The following is a 17,821-nucleotide window of genomic DNA, read 5'->3' on the forward strand; positions in this document are numbered from 1 at the left end:
TGGTCATGTAGAGTCATGGCAGTTACTTTAGAGAAGCTTGTTTGCAGGGTGTTATACCATTTAGGAGGGTCCTTCGTGAATGAAGTTATAGTATACAAGGCAACACTTCCCAGATCTCTTCTTCGAGTGAACACAATACTGGAGAAGAGTTGGGGGTTTGCAGCATAGAGTTTGAGGTTTCAAAATCTTCGGACCATATCATTTACTCTTTGAAAAACGCCAATGTTGGTCCCATTTAAAAGGTATCCCAACGTATAACAAATCACCCTTCTCCATGACCGGTATGCCTACTTGAACTTAGAATGACATTACAGTAGTAAGTGTCAATGGACATACCTTACACAGGTTTGTTGTCAAAATCATTTAGCACAATTTATAGAACCTCTCACATAAAAAGCAATTATTAAAGATTCCTGCTATGAAAAACAGTGTGATTTGAAGAACAAAAGAATTTTTTTGCTAAGAGACTTTTAAACATAGTCCTAGATCAAGATGAGTTAGATTGGGGATACCGTATGTGAAACATTCATGCTTATTTGCAAATACTGACATTTCTTTATAAGTGGAAAAGTTGCAAAACTGCCATAGAGTTGCCAATTGTGGTTAATTTGCTTGATATTCACATTCAAAGACGAAGACTAAGTGACACATTTCCAGAATATTTGTCAATTTCTATGATTTTCAAAGGTGTGTTTGAACTTTGAAAAGATTGTGAATGTTCGTTATTGTACATCTGCGTCGCCTCAAAGGTGGACGCCTGATGAAGATCCCCAAGAGCTGCTCCCCTCTGCACAGGACCAGCGTGCCAAGGGTTAACATTTGCTTTTACTTTGTTGAATGTCAACCCCACCCACTGGAATGTTAATGAGCCAAGAGGACAAAGAACTTTGTATTCGCAGCTGCATTTAATCTGAACCCCTTCAGTGTACATCTGCGTCGCCCTAAAGGCGGACAGCCTTTGGCGCAGCGAAGGGCAGCCAAAGGGTGTGTGCCATTTGCTGCCGTTCGCTGATGTTTGGTGATGTTAAAGCTTCTCTATTTCAATCTGAAACTCACCAGCCCTTTTATCCCCTGTACCCAATTTTCAACTCTCTGTCCATGAAATGTCTGTGAATTGACTGTATAACCTCTGTTCTTTTAATGTAAACATATATTGTTATAACTCTGTGCCCAGGACATACTAGAAAACGAGAGGTAACTCTCAATGTATTACTTCCTGGTAAAACATTCCCCTCAATACCCGACTAGCACCCTCTCTATCCACCTTTAAGACCCACCTTAAGACACATTTGCTTAAAGAAGCATATGAATAGCACTGTGGATAATCGTGGACACATGATACATAAAGCTTGGCCCCCTGCAGACGCACTTACTAAAATTCCCTCCTACTGTCTCTATACGTTCTCCTACTTACCAATTAGATTGTAAGCTCCTCGGAGCAGGGACTCCTCTTCCTTAATGTCACTCTTATGTCTGAAGCACATATTCCCATGACCTGTTATTTATATTATTTTTTATTTATATGATTACAACATGTATTACTACAGTGAAGCGCTATGTATATTTATGGTGCTATATAAATAAAGACATACAATACAATAAGTAAAATAAACTGTAGAAAAACAAACAAACAGAAAAAAGAAACTGCGCTTTTGTGACTGCAGATACAAAACAAATGGGGAAATCTTCTCACGTCTCCTAAAGATAAAGATGCTCTAATTCTGTAAGCTGCGAAATCGAGGTTTGGGCAATTTCACATTGGAAGTCCCATTGGCTACAACAGGCTTTTCTGTGCGAGATCGCTGAAACATCGACCTCACCGAATCTCACGGAATAAGATCTCGCAGAATAGGCTCTCACAGAATAAGCCCCAAATAATGAATTGGGAAATGTGTTGATAGGTCCTCGTTCACAAGTTAACAATAATGTATTATATATTTAGTGATTTAGTGATTGTACCTTTGAAATGGTTAGTTAGACACGACAGGCTGAAAGGGTTAGATACCACAATAATCTGCTCCGCTATTGGGACTCCCCTGGCCAAAGGAAGGGGTTAGGTTAACCACTTTACTGTAAGTTACAGTGGACATTTATTGACCTACACATTGTGATTTCAATGATTTCATATTAGTCTCGCTGATTTCATATGAGTCTCGCTGATTTCAAATGAATCTCGCTGATTTCAAATGAATCTCGCTGATTTCAAATGAATCTCGCTGATTTCAAATGAATCTCGCTGATTTCCTATGAGTCTCACTAATTTCCTATGCGTTTCACTGATTTCCTATGAGTCTCACTGATTTCCTATGAGTCTCCCTGGTTTCATGAGTCTCCCTGATTTCCTATGATTCTCACTGATTTCATATGTCTCGCCGATTTCATATGTCTTACTGATTTCATGAGTCTCACTGATTTCCTGTCTCACTAATTTCCTATGCGTCTCACTGATTTCCTATGAGTCTCACTGATTTCATGAGTCTCACTGATTTCCTATGAGTCTCACTGATTTCATATGTGTCGCCGATTTCATATGAGTCTCACTGATTTGTAACAGTCTTATAGACTCCAATGGAATAGAATTAGTTTAGGTCAAGAGCCCCGAAATCGTACACGTTTTGAGGTCGACATCTCTGCACTGATTTCCTTTGAGTCTCACTGATTTCCTATGAGTCTCACTGATTTCCTATGAGTCTCACTGATTTCATGAGTCTCACTGATTTTATATGTCTTGCTGATTTCCTATGAGTCTCATTGATTTGGAGTCAATCTCACTGATTTGTAACGGTCTTATAGACTCCAATGCAATAGAATTAGTTTAGGTCCAGAGCCCCGAAATCGTACACGTTTTGAGGTCGACATCTCTGCACTGTGACTACACGTGACAGAGGACCTTATGTGGTGCAAAAGCTTGCAGTGAACACCACATGCGGGTCCAATACAATCGGATCCTTTTTGACATGTTGTGGGTGTAAAATAGATACCACTACAGCACCTCTACTTGGGCTGGATGGAGACCCCTCCAAGCCAGTCCGAAAGTGGTCCCCTAACCTCTGCAGCTTATCACACACACCAACCTTTCGTGTCAGGCCGTGTTCAGGGTGGCTGCTATGCGACGTGCGCACGCACGTCCGTCGCAATTTCAGGTTGTTCAGTGGGAGTGTTCAAACTGAAAACACCACCGGCGGCAAAGTGCAGCGTTGACGCTGCTACATTTTGCCACTACAACCAAAAATCATATGTGGGGCTGCAGTCGCGTCACGTGAGCTGGTTCAGCGAACCAGTTCCGTGACGCGTTCTCCCTGCCCCCAAATGCGGGGGAGGCACGCTCGGACGCTCGCGTCCGTAGCAGCCACCCTAAGCTCGGCCTAATAGGTACAGCTGGTTTTACAGGAGCCAGGAACATGCAGTGTACTTGCTGAATAGGTATAGTGGAAGGGTATGTAAAATAACAGCTCAACACATGCCCCCCCTTTTCTTTATTATTATTATTATTATGCCTCTGTGTGTCACCCCTTGCACTGTCACACACACTGGCTGCCCTTTGCTGCCCTGGACAACTCATGCTCCCTGTCACTTCTCCTCTCTCTCCTCCCACCTCCTTTGTCTCTCCACCTTGTCAATGACGTCACCGGCCGGCTCGGTACAACGTTCCATCCCGTGCAGTGAGCAGGTGCAGCAGCAGCATCAGCATCATCTATGCAAGCAGCCTAGATATAGCAGCCCTGCACCGTGCAGCGCCGCCCCAGCAGTGTGCAGCACCGCCCCAGCCCTGCGCCGTGCAGCACCGCCCCAGCACCGTGCAGCACCGCTGATCTTGCCTTCATCAAGCTCCCGAGATGGGGTTTTTCTGTTGGACTGGATACCTTGCAATCTGCCTGCAGCTGCTCCTGGGGACAGCGCGGAGCACCCTGCCTCAGTGCAGAGAGGTGAGGCTGGGATTTGCGTTAAGCCTATTAGCTGCGATCTGTTACTACTGTAGCTCACTGTTTTCAGTACCGTGGCACCCAGCGCGCCTTTGTTTTGCAGAGCAGATCTCTTCTGCACGGTGCTGATCTGGGGATGTATCATAAATAAACCTATAAGTGTTGGCTGAGGTTACAGGGGCTGGTTATTTAATGCGTCTAGTATCATAGGAGCCCCCCACCCCCCCAAATACATACATTATGCATAGCTCCATTACCTTACTGCTTATTGGTGATCGTTGTCTTAACCCCTCTGCTGCTGGAGTTAGAAACGCAAAGGTACCCGGCCACCCCAACAGTGATGGAGTTAGTTGAACATTGATGTGCACCACTCTCAGTCACATTGTATTCCTGCGCACATCTGTGCAAATATGTCATGTCTAATGCAAAGACCACTGCACATAAACCCATTGTAATGCGCACGCAGAACACTTCTAATGTAATGTTAGCACAGTTACAATGCTAAGGATGTATTATTTCTGTCTCATAGTCGGATCACTTGTAATTGAAACAGTAAAGGGGTGAACTCATATTTATTTACAATACTTAACCCCCCCCCCCTCTCTACGTAATAATATGTATTTACACTACTTTTAATCCCTCTCTGTGTAAAGAGAGGCCTCTTGTCAGTTCAAAGAGATCCCTTTTAGGGGAGGAGGCAGATCCCTTCTTTCAGAAATATCCCTCCCAGTGCAACCCTTCTATATTCCTGCTGTTATCTGTCAAAGCAGATCAGCTGTAATGCAAAGAATGAACAGGCTCAGCAACAATAAGAATCATCCATGATAATGGTTCACATCCCACTGGCATATCCTGGTGGAACTGGCAGCACAAAGGAAGGGGAGACAGTCTAGGCTGATCTCCCTTCTCTTACTTTAGGAGCCAGGCTTATGAAATGGGTGAAAGAGCTGTCAAGGCTGGGATTCTGGTAACAGTACATTCTGCATCACTAGGCACAGGGTGCTGGCCATGATGTCGTATATTCAGACCTTCAGCCAACTTGTTACTCCCCTCAACACTGTGGGTAGACACAACAAGACTGAGTGTTGTGGTTGGAAGTTTATAGATAATGCACTATAAATAAATGACATATTTCATCCAGTGTAAACCAATATACGAAGATATCATTTTATTATATTACTCAAAATATTCATTTTGCAGGCGCAAACTCTTAGGACCATGCACAAAGTATAATTTCTGTGCCTGAAGCTTGCATTTATAATCTCTGGAAATGAATTACACATATATTGTGTTAGTCCCAAGAATAAAAGGTGTCACCCACTATTCAAGAACTCGCTCATGGTTGCATAGTTGCAACTAGCTAACAGCTACCACTGTATTTTCCAAAAAGCAACACATTTTAGGCAACCATTGTTTTCCCCCTTAATCCTTCCCAAACTGAATATAAGTGCCAAATAGCAAGTGCACTGTCTTTGATCTGATATACATTAGATTGTAAGCTCTTTGGAGCAGTGAGTCGGTGTTCCTGTAATTTTGACCATGTGCAGCTCACTGTACCCTCCTTCTTAATTGTGAACTGTAGACACTAGTATTGGAAGAAAGGGAGCAAAACAGCCATGCAGGTTTTAATTCCATGTTACCATAATGCTCCTCCTGTCCTCATGTCTTGCTGAGTGTATGTATATATGTATGTTATGGTTGTATATAAGGTGCAGTTTACTGGCTTAGTACATATGATATATATATATATATATAAAATTAATCCAACTGTTATCTTGAAACACGTCTGCAGTTATTATATAAAATTCATATTCTTCCATGGAAAAAGCAGGTTCGTTACATTTAAAAACATTTGGGCAGCACTTCACCATCAATTCATTAAATCATTGAAAAAATTATGATAATATCAAACTAAGAAACCTAAACACACAATATATTGTATGTGCGTCTTCAATATCTCCTAAAGGAACTGTGATTTAAGCAGCACCATTCATAACTAGCCATGAAGCCTCCTGGCTACTAAAATCCCTTTGCCCTAGGTCAGGGGGGCGGGAGATTTTTCGTGTGGAGCGCGGGCGGTTTGACACGAATACAAAATGGGTGGGTGGGTGGGGGGGGGGCACGAGAGCCGGGGAAGGGAAGACAGGGGTGCGCAGCTTCAAAAGTTTGCGCTCCCCTGCTGTAGGTGCTGTCTGTTTAGTATCATCCAGCAGTGCTAGGGTTAAGTCTCTTGCACATGGGCCTGCATGTGAGATCGCTGACCAGACAGACACTAAGGCCTCGTTCAGGGTGCCGGAGGCAGGAGTTGGAGGGCGAGCGTTCGCGTGTGCGCGCGTCAGTCTGCTGGGCGATGTGTGCACATCATCCCCAGCAGACATTTTCAAGAGTTGAGGAGGCGGGGAGGAGGCGGGGCTACAGACTTGAGCTTAGGGATCGGTGTTGCTGTCTTGAAATCATTCTCAAGAATGATTTCATTGGCTGCCGAGGTCCCAGTGACGCTGCTGCAGCTTCAAAAAACAAGTTGGGTTGTTTATTGAAACTGTAGCCAGCGTCAACTCCGTACTTCGGAGACAGGGCAGCTGCTACCCTGACAACCGCAATTCACTTTACATACATTGTTTCGGACTGCCGCCCACACGTAAGCACGCCCTCCCTCCCTCCAGAGCCTGAACCCTGAACGAGGCCTCAGTAACCAAGTGCAGGTGCGGGAGCCTGGCAGTTGAAGTCACATGTAAGGGGGGTGGCTGACTAGGTCTGTGATGTCAGCTGGGCCTGCTCAGATATTGTGGAAATCTGTGTCACATGTAAGGCCGAGCTCACTGTGCCTAATTCACAACGTGGCGTGCACGGGTCCGCGTTTGCGCGCCTCTGTCTGCTGGGCGATATGTGCTCATCCCCAGCAGACTGAATGACGCGACTTGGTGGTGGGACTTCCTGTAAGACGTCATATCTTCCTTCATCCATGTAATTGAAAAAAAGAAACAGTGCGTGTTTACATTTCACTCTAATTTCATTGGCTGGCGAAATACACGTGACGCTGCTGCAGCATGAAATTACAACTTGAGGCCGAGCTCAGACTGGCTGCTACGTCCGTGTTCTTCGGGCGCGCCCCTGCAGTCCAGCGATCTGTGCTCAAACGGCAGGAGTTGGGTCGCGGCGTTTGTGAGGCGTGGCGGGGGGACTGACGAACACGTCACAGAGCTGGTTTGCCTTTATTGGCTGAATCAGCTCACGTGACGCGACTGCAGCCCCAAATTTCCATTTGGGATGTGGCGGCAAAATGTCGCAGCGTGAACGCTGTAATTTGCCACCGCAAGCAGTTTCTAGTGTTGCAACTGTCATCCACTAGCCGCAAAGAGTGACGATGGCGCGCACGTCGCAACGCGGCCTGTCTGAGCGAGGCCTGAGTTGTCTCCCTCAAGTGTAGCAGCATCACGCTGTACTCCGCCGCCAGGAGTCGTTTATATTCGGAAAACTCTCATACAATAACATCAAAGAGTGCCAAACGTCGTGCAGTAGGCACAGTGAGCGGGGCCTAAGACATTTGATAGACCAACCAAAACATAGAAATCCCTTTAAAAAAAACATACTTTTCCCCCCCTAAGTCGACTTTATGGAGTCATGTAGCGATAACCAGTATCATTATACAGTACAAAAGGATATTTTTCACTAGTGGATATCCCAACCCAGCAGCTATCACAGTGCTTTAAGCCAAATTGTTAATAACAACTATGCTACTTAAATAAACCAAAGACCATAATTTTGCAATCTGTTTCCCATTCAACAAGCTACCTGAAAAACCTGCCATGTGTCCCCGAGGCATGTGTGTATTATTTAGTGTTTCTGAGTAACAGGGACATGGTAGATGTTGTTTGCATGCAAATACTGTTAGGTTTAAGCGTTGATACGGTCAGTGGTAGGCTACCACCAGATATTGACCCTAAATTATATTAAAGAGTGCATTCTAACCAGCACCCAGTTACTCAACAAACCGATCATGCCTAATGACGCTTCCCACAATGCACCTGTCTCAGCAATGACATTTCTTTCTTGGCAATCTCTCTTCCACGTTTCTGCCTTTCATTTTGACTACTTCAAGTCTGTTATCCCTTTGAAGAGAAGGTAGTGTGGTGCAATGGGTTCGATGGCTCCTCTTGCACTCAATGGGTTAGGTTACTATAAAAAGCAACGTCGCAAGATAAACCATCCATGATTTTGCATGATGAAAGTAAAACATTAATTGTCCTGGATGCTTGTTTTTCGTTGACCAATCAGATGATGTGTGCCCGATATGTATGCTGAAATATTCATTCTAATGACACACTAAGGCCCGGGCCATGGTGCCTTCGCCCGTGCGGAGGCTGTGAAGTGACCCGCGTGAAGCGGGTGCTTTCCCTGACCATGGTGGATGGGCCGTGGGGGACGTTCCTTGGGGCGTTCCTAGGTTACTATAAAAAGCAACGTCGCAAGATAAACCATCCATGATTTTGCATGATGAAAGTAAAACATTAATTGTCCTGGATGCTTGTTTTTCGTTGACCAATCAGATGATGTGTGCCCGATATGTATGCTGAAATATTCATTCTAATGACACACTAAGGCCCGGGCCATGGTGCCTTCGCCCGTGCGGAGGCTGTGAAGTGACCCGCGTGAAGCGGGTGCTTTCCCTGACCATGGTGGATGGGCCGTGGGGGACGTTCCTTGGGGCGTTCCTAGGGGCGTCACGGAGCTGGTTCGCCCTCATTGGGCGCTCCGCTCACGTGACCTGCGTGTCACCTCAAGAAATAAGTTTCAACTGATTTCTTGCACGACGCGCGCCCCCTCCCGCCCGCACCCCGCATGGACGCGATCACTGCCTTAAGTCAAAATTATCGCTCAGCGGACACCTCCGAAAGGTCTGCGGCACCATGGCCTCAGCCTTAGGATATGCCCAATGAGTTCATTTGTATATTTCACAAGCTCTGGCTACTGAGGAAACATTCTTAGAGCATGCTATTAACATGCTATTAACATGCTATTAACATGCTATTAACATGCTAGTACTGTAAATCCGCGGATTTGCAAATTATATCAACCACTGTTTTGTGGATTAGATTCTTATTTGGCACTAAATAACACCTATCAAAAATAAGTAAGCCAAGTGTCATTGTAGAAATCATTACATCCTTCTAAAAAGATTCACTTATTCTCCATTATTGGTCTGACATTGCGGGATTTTTTAAAACAGATGGACCAGCTATAATAATAATCTCAACTAAAGTTTGTTAGCACTGGGCAAATGCAGTTAACCACTTCATTGCGGAAGGGACCTGCACATAACGCTTTGCTGTCCCATTTAATGCTATAGTAATTAAATATTTATTTTGGTTTACTGTAGGGAAGAGGGGTGTTGTGTAGATCAGGGGAGCGCAAACTTTTGAAGCTGCGCCCCTGTGCCTGCTGTCTGCACTGCTCGCGCCCCCCTTACCTCTTTGGTCGGCGTCAAATGGCGCCGCGAGGTCGTGACATCGCGTCACGTGACCCCGTGGCATCATTTGACGCCGCGTTGCCATAGCTACACATCACACCAGCCATCTGAATCATGGTTAGTAGAGTTGCAGAGCCTCACGCGATCCCCCGGCATTTAATTATAATGCCGTGGGGACAAGCACGAGGCCTCTGCAACCGCCGCGCCCACCCCTGAAAAATTCCGGTGTCCGCGCGCCCCAGTTTGCGCACCCCTGGTGTAGATTAAACTTTCCCAGGTTAAAGACACGCCATGATGTCGTGTGATGTAAATGAAGTCCATGGGTCGAAAAGAATGCATACAGTACTAAATACAGCCTAGGGGTATGGGAGGATTTATTTAGTTCTCAAGAAAAATACCCTTTTAATCAGAACTGTAGCACATTTAAACGAGGCTGGTGGGAAGTGTGTGACTAATTTGTAAAGAGATGATGTTAGGTTAACAGTGGATTGGTGGTAAAAAGTAATTACCCCCAGGCTGGAGGCAGATAATACCTTTATTATTACCAGCAAGGGTTGGGTGTCTTTGATAGTAATGAATTATGCCCTAAATCTACTTAGCCATTTACATGCAAACTTTAAAATGTACCATGTTTAGACAATGGTTATAATTATAGCATTAGTCATTGTGAAGGGGGCATATTTAATTAAAATATATCTCGGGATTCCAGTTTTGTGTGCTTATTATTTTGTAAAATTAAAGTTTATTGTTTGTTTTTCTGCGTTTTCATTTTATTTGTAAAAATCAGTGTTTATCGGTATTACCAAAGTAAAACAAATGACACACACTTGCATTTGGTATTTACCGATGCACTTTTTTTTTGTAGTTTCCATACTCCCCTTTTTTTGCGAATTTTTGAAGCTGGTCAAATTAGATTTTTCAGAGGCTGTCGCCTCTGTGTGACAGCCTCTGAACCAATCAAAGACCTGGTCACCGGCGAAGGCAATGGTTGACGTCATCCGTCCCATCGCCGTCGCGCGCACTATAAGCGCGGCCTTAGGCTACGCTTATAGTGCCAGCGACGCGACGGTAGCTGGAAAATCAAATAGAGATGACTTCCAGCGATCGCGACCAATCCGTCGCGACACGCTTACTATAAGTGCACGTGACGGCGGCAATGCATTTGTTTTGCCTCGCCGTCGCCGGCACTATAAGCGCAGCCTTACCTGTGGTTGCTACAAGAGATGAACGCAAAAGAAAATGAGACTTCGCTTCTGGTTTTTATCAGCTTTATGGAAGTGCAAGAGGATCAGACGGTGGGGTTTTTCGGTTGAAACCTAAAAGCAGAATTCCCAAGTATACAGAGTTATTATTTATACCGTTTATATGGAGAGAGAAGAGGGAAAGAAAACCCCATACGGTTACATACGGTGTGATGGATAATTGATGAGATAATAGTGAATTTTATGGCAAAAAATGAACTTTTAATAGTCATTAACCTAAAACATATGTCTAAACAAGACAAGCAAATACACACAGCGAACGGCAAAGGGTGCAGTAACCGTTTAAAATACAGTGAGAATTCACATATGGATCAGCCTTATATAGGCATTTATGATCTAGTTCTCAATAATAATAAGAGGAGTAGCTAGAAGACATTATAAATTTATAATAATGAAAATGGGTTGGTGCCTGTAAAAACAAACAAGACCTAAGGTATTAAAGGACTCAGGCAGGTGGGACCAGTTAGGCAGTCTGCGGCAAGAAATTACTTTATGCGCGGCGCAGACCTATTGCTGAAAGTGCTCTGGCTGAAAGCAGTGGTCCTGCTGTGTCCGCATGGTAGGTAGCAGTTAGTATATATATACAGTGGTCGACAAATCACCAAAAAATCTACTCGCCACCTAATACCACACGTGTGGTATAGGAGTTCGCCACGATGTTAAATCCACTCGCCCGGGCGTGCAAATGTATAGGTTTGTCGAACACTTGGTTGACCGAAACGTTGGAGGTGGTGCCATGTTACACTGAATACAGCTTTATTGGACCTACTGGACTGTGTGCTGTCTCGTTTTTTCCGGACTCCAATCTGGTAAAATCTACTTTATATATATATATAGAAACCCTGTCTTCCCATAAGAGAAGGCACAAAAGCAGCAACACTCAGATAAAGCAAAAAGACATGTATTAGCTAATACATGTCTTTTTGCTTTATCTGAGTGTTGCTGCTTTTGTGCCTTCTCTTATGGGAAGACAGGGTTTCTATATTGATTTCTATGGAGCATGCACCTTGACTTTACATTTGTTGCTTGGAGTGCTGGCTGCTGCTTTTTGTTATATATATATATATATATATAGATATATATATATATATATATATACATATATATATATATATATATATATATATGACTAGACTGTCTCATGGTCCCTAACATAGATAGCTTCAGGAAGGGAGGAATATGTAAAGAGGAGGAAAGTGGGGAAGAGATGGTCCCAAGTATAGCACGCTATCTGTAGATAAGGCTAAAGATCCCACTCTTCCTCTTAATAATAATGTGTATTACATAATAATAGCCAGAGGACGGGAGACGCCGTTTGTATAATGGAGCGGCCGTCTCTCTCTCTAGTCACAGCTTCTACTACGCCCGGTCTGGCCGCTGACGTGTGACATCAGTGGCGAATACTGACGTACCTTAGGGGTGTCACGTCACGCTTCATCCGGGTGAACTCCGTTAGGGTGGCAAGGGACGCTTTTGAAAGCGTTTCGTTGCTGTGCCAACCTATGCTCTCCATTTTATTTTACAATTAGATTGTAAGCTCTTCGGAGCAGGGACTCCTTTTCCTACATGTTACTTTTATGTCTGAAGCACTTCTCCCCTTTATGTGTTATTTGTATTATTTGTTATGATTGTCACGTGTATTACTGCTGTGACACGCTATGTAAATTAATGTCGCTAGATAAATAAAGGCATACATACATACATTTTATGTATACTAGCGCTCCCTTTGGTCTCGAGCACTGTACCGGGAGAATATATAAGTTGTATGTATGATGTCATCAAAGTGTCATTTAAATGAGTGATATTGGATTCCTCAGGTACACAAATTGGGATATAGTCATACCATAACTCTTATTAAGAGTGAGAGTGGATTCCGCAGTTTAAATAAGCTTGGAATAATAATTCTAGAATATATAGATGTATATGAATGAACTTGAATAATCATCAAAGGATGGGATGCCTCTGATTGTTAGGGAGTGCTTAGTGTTGAAGGACTTGGGACATGATATACAGTACGATAAAAATGGCCTCCTCAGGATTCTGGTGAAAGGTTTATACTGTAGATATATATATATATCCGGTTGAGGTCAGAATTTAGGGATGTGTGAATTGAAAGACTTGTATTAGGTACTTGTGTTCTTTGCAGGATATTCAGAGTCCTGCTATAAGGAGAAGAAAACAAAGCCCTCGTTTAGACCAGGGGAGCGCAATCTTTTCCCCCTGTGCCCTCCTGCTGGCTGTCCTGTTCTCCTCGCGCCCCCCTCCCGCCCTCCTCCTTACCGTGGTTCAGGGGGGGGTGTAGTTAATTAGCGGGGGTGCGCCCCCCCCAGTTTGCGCACCGCTGATTTAGACCATTGGGACTCTGTGTTCTTAATGTATAAATCCACTTTGATTCGAACTGAGGGCGTTCCCGATCCCAATCTCCTTTACGTCTGTCATGGCGACCAGTGTTTGTATAACACACTGTAAATGGCGACCAGTGTCTGTAAACCTGTACATTTAAGAACTCTTTGTATTACCTCTGTAACGGGTATTCCACCCCACCCAATCTCACATATAGTGTGGGTGAGTAGAACATGCAGTGTTACCGGTGTGGTGCGTATACCTGCAGGCTCACAGGAGGTCTGAGCCTCCGCTAATGAGAGCCTGGGGTGAATCCTCTGGAACGGATCTTCTTGGTTCAGCGCCTCCACCTATGTAGGATTCTATGGAAATGTAGAATGACCCTACATAGGAACCCAATAAGAAAATACACACACAGTGATTATATATATACTAAGGGCTTTACTATGAACATATAACACATTACATAACCTTATGCATCTCAGGCCCAATGTCTGACGTTCCCACCCAGTGTCCTGTAATCCCCCACCCACATGTCCCGTACTCCTACGGAGGTCGTGGGTGACTGCGCAGTCACTAAGTTATCTATTAGGCCTGTTGGTGCACATGTGTAGAAATACCTTCCGAGCACTCCGATGCTCGGGCCCGCAACACACTTCTCAAAGGGTCAGACGTCCGTCTGATCCTTATTCAGGTACTTCCGCCGGGAACCCCAACGAGGGTCCCACCGCTTCCCGGGAACAACGATATTTCTCTGTGTCCCTACCTACCTAAGGGACACGTTCTGCACTATAGGCCGTCCCTATAAATACAGCAACCTATGGTGGCTTAAGGGTCAATCTCCTAGGGCCTTCGGGGTTGCCTATCCTATATAGGTAGGTCTTGTACCCACCCTACTCATAATACGGGCCCTGGGCCATGGATCCCCGGACTGGTTACCGCTATGAACCCCCCCCAGTTGCCTCGTACTACGCGCAACGCCGCCCTGGGCTATGGCTCCCCGGATTGGTTACCGCTATGAAACCCCCCCAGTGGCCTCGCCACTCGCAACACGGACCCTGGGCTATGGCTCCCCGGACTGGTTACCGCTATGAACCCCCCAGCTGTCTCGTGCCACTAACTCACCTAAACGCCTGCCGCAACGCTCTGCAGACTAACCTCAAACCCCTTATCCCTTGCTATCCCCCAGCTCTGACTACCATGAGTGGCAGGGAACCTCTCTAGGACTATCCCTGGCAACACTCCCTAACCTGGGGTAATACAGGGTTAACTAGGGCCTTAGTGCAGGGAGTCTCCGGCTCCTGCACCCTACCTCCTTCCTCTGTCTGTCTCCTTGCCCTGCTTCTTCCTGACTGACACGCAGCTTCAGCCCGCCAAATGTATCTATATCCCTCCAGGGCAGTCCTGCAGCCCTATTGGCTCCTATCAGGCACCTGGTGCCTGCCTCGCTATGCCTCATGGGAATTGTAGTCCCGAGGCCCTTACAATAACATTGGGGCCGCGTGCGCTCCTCCCCTCTGCCTACACTAGCTCCCAATGGCCGCCGCAATCTCTCCCTATGCTTCCCTACTCTCGCGCGACCTCCTAATAGCTGCCTTAGCTCTCTACCCCTATCTGCGCATGCGCGACCTATCTGGGGCTCTCCTGCCCTCGCGCGATCACTGCGCATGCGCGACTTGAGGCTCAATGGCGGCGCCCTGCTCTGCGGCCGCCGAGACCTTAGAGACGCGATCGCGGCCTTAGCAACGGCCCGATCGCGTCCCCGGCAACCGGCCGCAGGCAGGAGAAGCCGCGCTGCTCCCTGCTTGGCCCCCACCCTCCGGAATGGCCGTCGGGTCTGCCTCTTGCCGCTGGCAGTACCCGACAGCGTCCGTGGCCACGGAGGCGCCCGGGGGGGTCGCAGGGGGAAAAAGATGAGATGGCTACACTCTCCCCCTGGTGAAAAACCCAACGCCCTCGCTTGGGGAACGGCATCACATGGCACAATTTTACACAGTGAAAAATGACATGGCATAACCCGTACACTTAACAGATCGGCTGCAACATCCATGAAACCGGACACATCACACCCATTATTACCCGAGGCCAGCTGAGTATCAGCTGCTTGCTGAGACCATTTGTGGGGTGCCCCTAACTGATCAGATGGGGGTACCTCACTTTTGCGTCCGTGAGCCTCCCCGGGGTGGATCTCTCGGAGAGTACACCCTAAAGCGACAGCTACTGGCTCTTCGCTACTTCCTCCCCCTGGTGGAAGGAGTAGCACAGTGTCTCTGCATTGGGCCTTTACCCGGTCATCCGCGGCAGGGAGGCGGTAGACCAGGAGGCCAGGACCTTTCCCGCGGTCCACCACCTGGCGAATGGCACGCTCCTTTCTGGGTTTAAAGGAGGCCAGTCTCCCTGGATCTTCCTTTACACAGTCCTTGTCCACATAAGTTTGCGAGGCTTCCACTGAGAAGCGAGCACTGAACAATGTCTCGGTTTCACCTGGCAGGGGGGAAAAAGTAGACACCTTACCCCTGCGGTGATTCACGGTGGCCAACAGGTCCTCGGGGACGCTGTCAGTTCCCACCTTGGTGGTATCGGGACCTGCCCCCGGCCCTTCTGGGGCAGTCCACTTACGCGCTGAAAACTCGGTAGCGTTGGATCCCAGTCCTGGGACCACTTGCGTCGGAGCACACGGGCTCACACTCCGCTCAGGAACCGTAGCTTGGGCCTTCTCAACGGCCACCTCCATCGGAGTCGGTGGGGAACAAGAGGGTTCCTTACCATTCTGCTGGCTGACGATGGGCTTCCCTTCTTCCGGAAGGATCGACGGTAGATACTGGTCCACTCTCATCTCTGGACAGCTACCTTCTAATGAGGACACCTCCACCAGGACGCGATGCAGAGGGGAGCCCTTCGCCCGGGCGACCAGACTTAAGGAGCCATCGTGCTCCGCGGTCACCTGGAGGCTCACCCCCGACACCCCTGGGGCAGTCGACTCACCCTGGTCGTCTGTAGGTACTGGTCCCATGCCTAGGACCGATGGTACCTCTGTAGTAGGTCGGACTGACCATTGTAGGGCACACGGGCCCACAGCAGGGTCCGTATCCTCTGCATCATCGTTGGGGTGGTTCGCCGGTAGGCGCATCGCCACCAAGGGGACTTCAACCTCTTCACTGGAAACTTCTGCATGCTGGGGCACAATAGACTTCAGTAACCGCACACCGCAACATTCACAGTAGGACCACCATGTCAATGTCTCTCTAGAACAGTCACAAGTGGGGCTAAAACACTGTATGCCCATTTCTCCTTCCACCTCGACGGTCCTGAAGTCGAGGGGTCCCTGAGCCACATTGGCTCCCTGAGCGTGGGCTTCTTGCAGGCAGGAGCATATGAAGAGAAGAGACTCTACTCCTGGCGCACGCCAGGCCACATACACACTAGGGTGTATCCCTTGACAGTCTATCTCGTTTTCCTGCTCAGAAAGAAAATATTCTATGTCTACGACAATGCCCTCCTCCTGGTGAACAGAAGGGTCTAATGGCTGTTCACTGTGCTCACTCCCCCTGGTGGAATTTAAAGGAGGGGTGTGCTCTATCACTGAGTGACTCTGGCTCTGCACTGAGTCACTCACATTACGGGGGCGGGGCTCTGGTTTTCCCGCCAGTCCCGGATGGTTTTCTGTAACCTTTTTCTGAGTAGCCTGGCAGTCAGAAGCACGTGTGTCATCTTGAGTTGGCGGGAGCCGCCATTTTAGGTTGGACTCACTGTTAGCCTCCCCTGCTGCAGGAGCCTCCATTTTAACTGCAGTCCTGTCAACTACACTGCAGCTTTTTGCATAGATCATGAGACAGTCCCCTGCGGAAGACTCGGGGAGTGTTAATACATGGGGAACAGTCTCTAGGCATATGTCATGCGTGGTGAACAGGAGATAGGTAATCCCCCGGCCGTCAGTATCCAGCCTTAAGTCTGTCACCCGGGCAGTGGCCAATTCCGGGCAAGTTCTTACTTGGGCGCGCATAGTGGACAATTGCGTATCATGGGATACTCCGGCCACTACAAACACGCGCCTTGGGGATAATTGCCGCGCTAAGGCCCAGTCATCGACGTCTTGCGGTGACGGCACCGCCATGATGAAAAATATGAATGGGACAATTTGAAAAAATGAAAACAGGGCACCCCAGGTCTATCTCAGCAGCGCCTCCAAATGTAACGGGTATTCCACCCCACCCAATCTCACATATAGTGTGGGTGAGTAGAACATGCAGTGTTACCGGTGTGGTGCGTATACCTGCAGGCTCACAGGAGGTCTGAGCCTCCGCTAATGAGAGCCTGGGGTGAATCCTCTGGAACGGATCTTCTTGGTTCAGCGCCTCCACCTATGTAGGATTCTATGGAAATGTAGAATGACCCTACATAGGAACCCAATAAGAAAATACACACACAGTGATTATATATATACTAAGGGCTTTACTATGAACATATAACACATTACATAACCTTATGCATCTCAGGCCCAATGTCTGACGTTCCCACCCAGTGTCCTGTAATCCCCCACCCACATGTCCCGTACTCCTACGGAGGTCGTGGGTGACTGCGCAGTCACTAAGTTATCTATTAGGCCTGTTGGTGCACATGTGTAGAAATACCTTCCGAGCACTCCGATGCTCGGGCCCGCAACACACTTCTCAAAGGGTCAGACGTCCGTCTGATCCTTATTCAGGTACTTCCGCCGGGAACCCCAACGAGGGTCCCACCGCTTCCCGGGAACAACGATATTTCTCTGTGTCCCTACCTACCTAAGGGACACGTTCTGCACTATAGGCCGTCCCTATAAATACAGC

The 17,821-nt window shown here is 47.1% G+C and overlaps 1 protein-coding gene across 1 annotated transcript in view; it reads left to right on the forward strand.

Annotated features, from left to right (window-relative positions):
• The first annotated feature begins 3,638 nt into the window (after nt 1-3,638).
• The window catches only part of ELAPOR2 (endosome-lysosome associated apoptosis and autophagy regulator family member 2), a 166,188-nt gene continuing 152,005 nt past the window's right edge, over nt 3,639-17,821 (forward strand). The window contains exon 1 of the mRNA XM_075599549.1: nt 3,639-3,926. Coding sequence (XP_075455664.1) covers nt 3,837-3,926 — 90 coding nt within the window. The 5' untranslated portion in view covers nt 3,639-3,836. The remainder of the gene's footprint in view (nt 3,927-17,821) is intronic.

Source organism: Ascaphus truei, chromosome 5, assembly GCF_040206685.1.
Source record: "Ascaphus truei isolate aAscTru1 chromosome 5, aAscTru1.hap1, whole genome shotgun sequence".
Taxonomy (NCBI): Eukaryota; Metazoa; Chordata; class Amphibia; order Anura; family Ascaphidae; genus Ascaphus; species Ascaphus truei.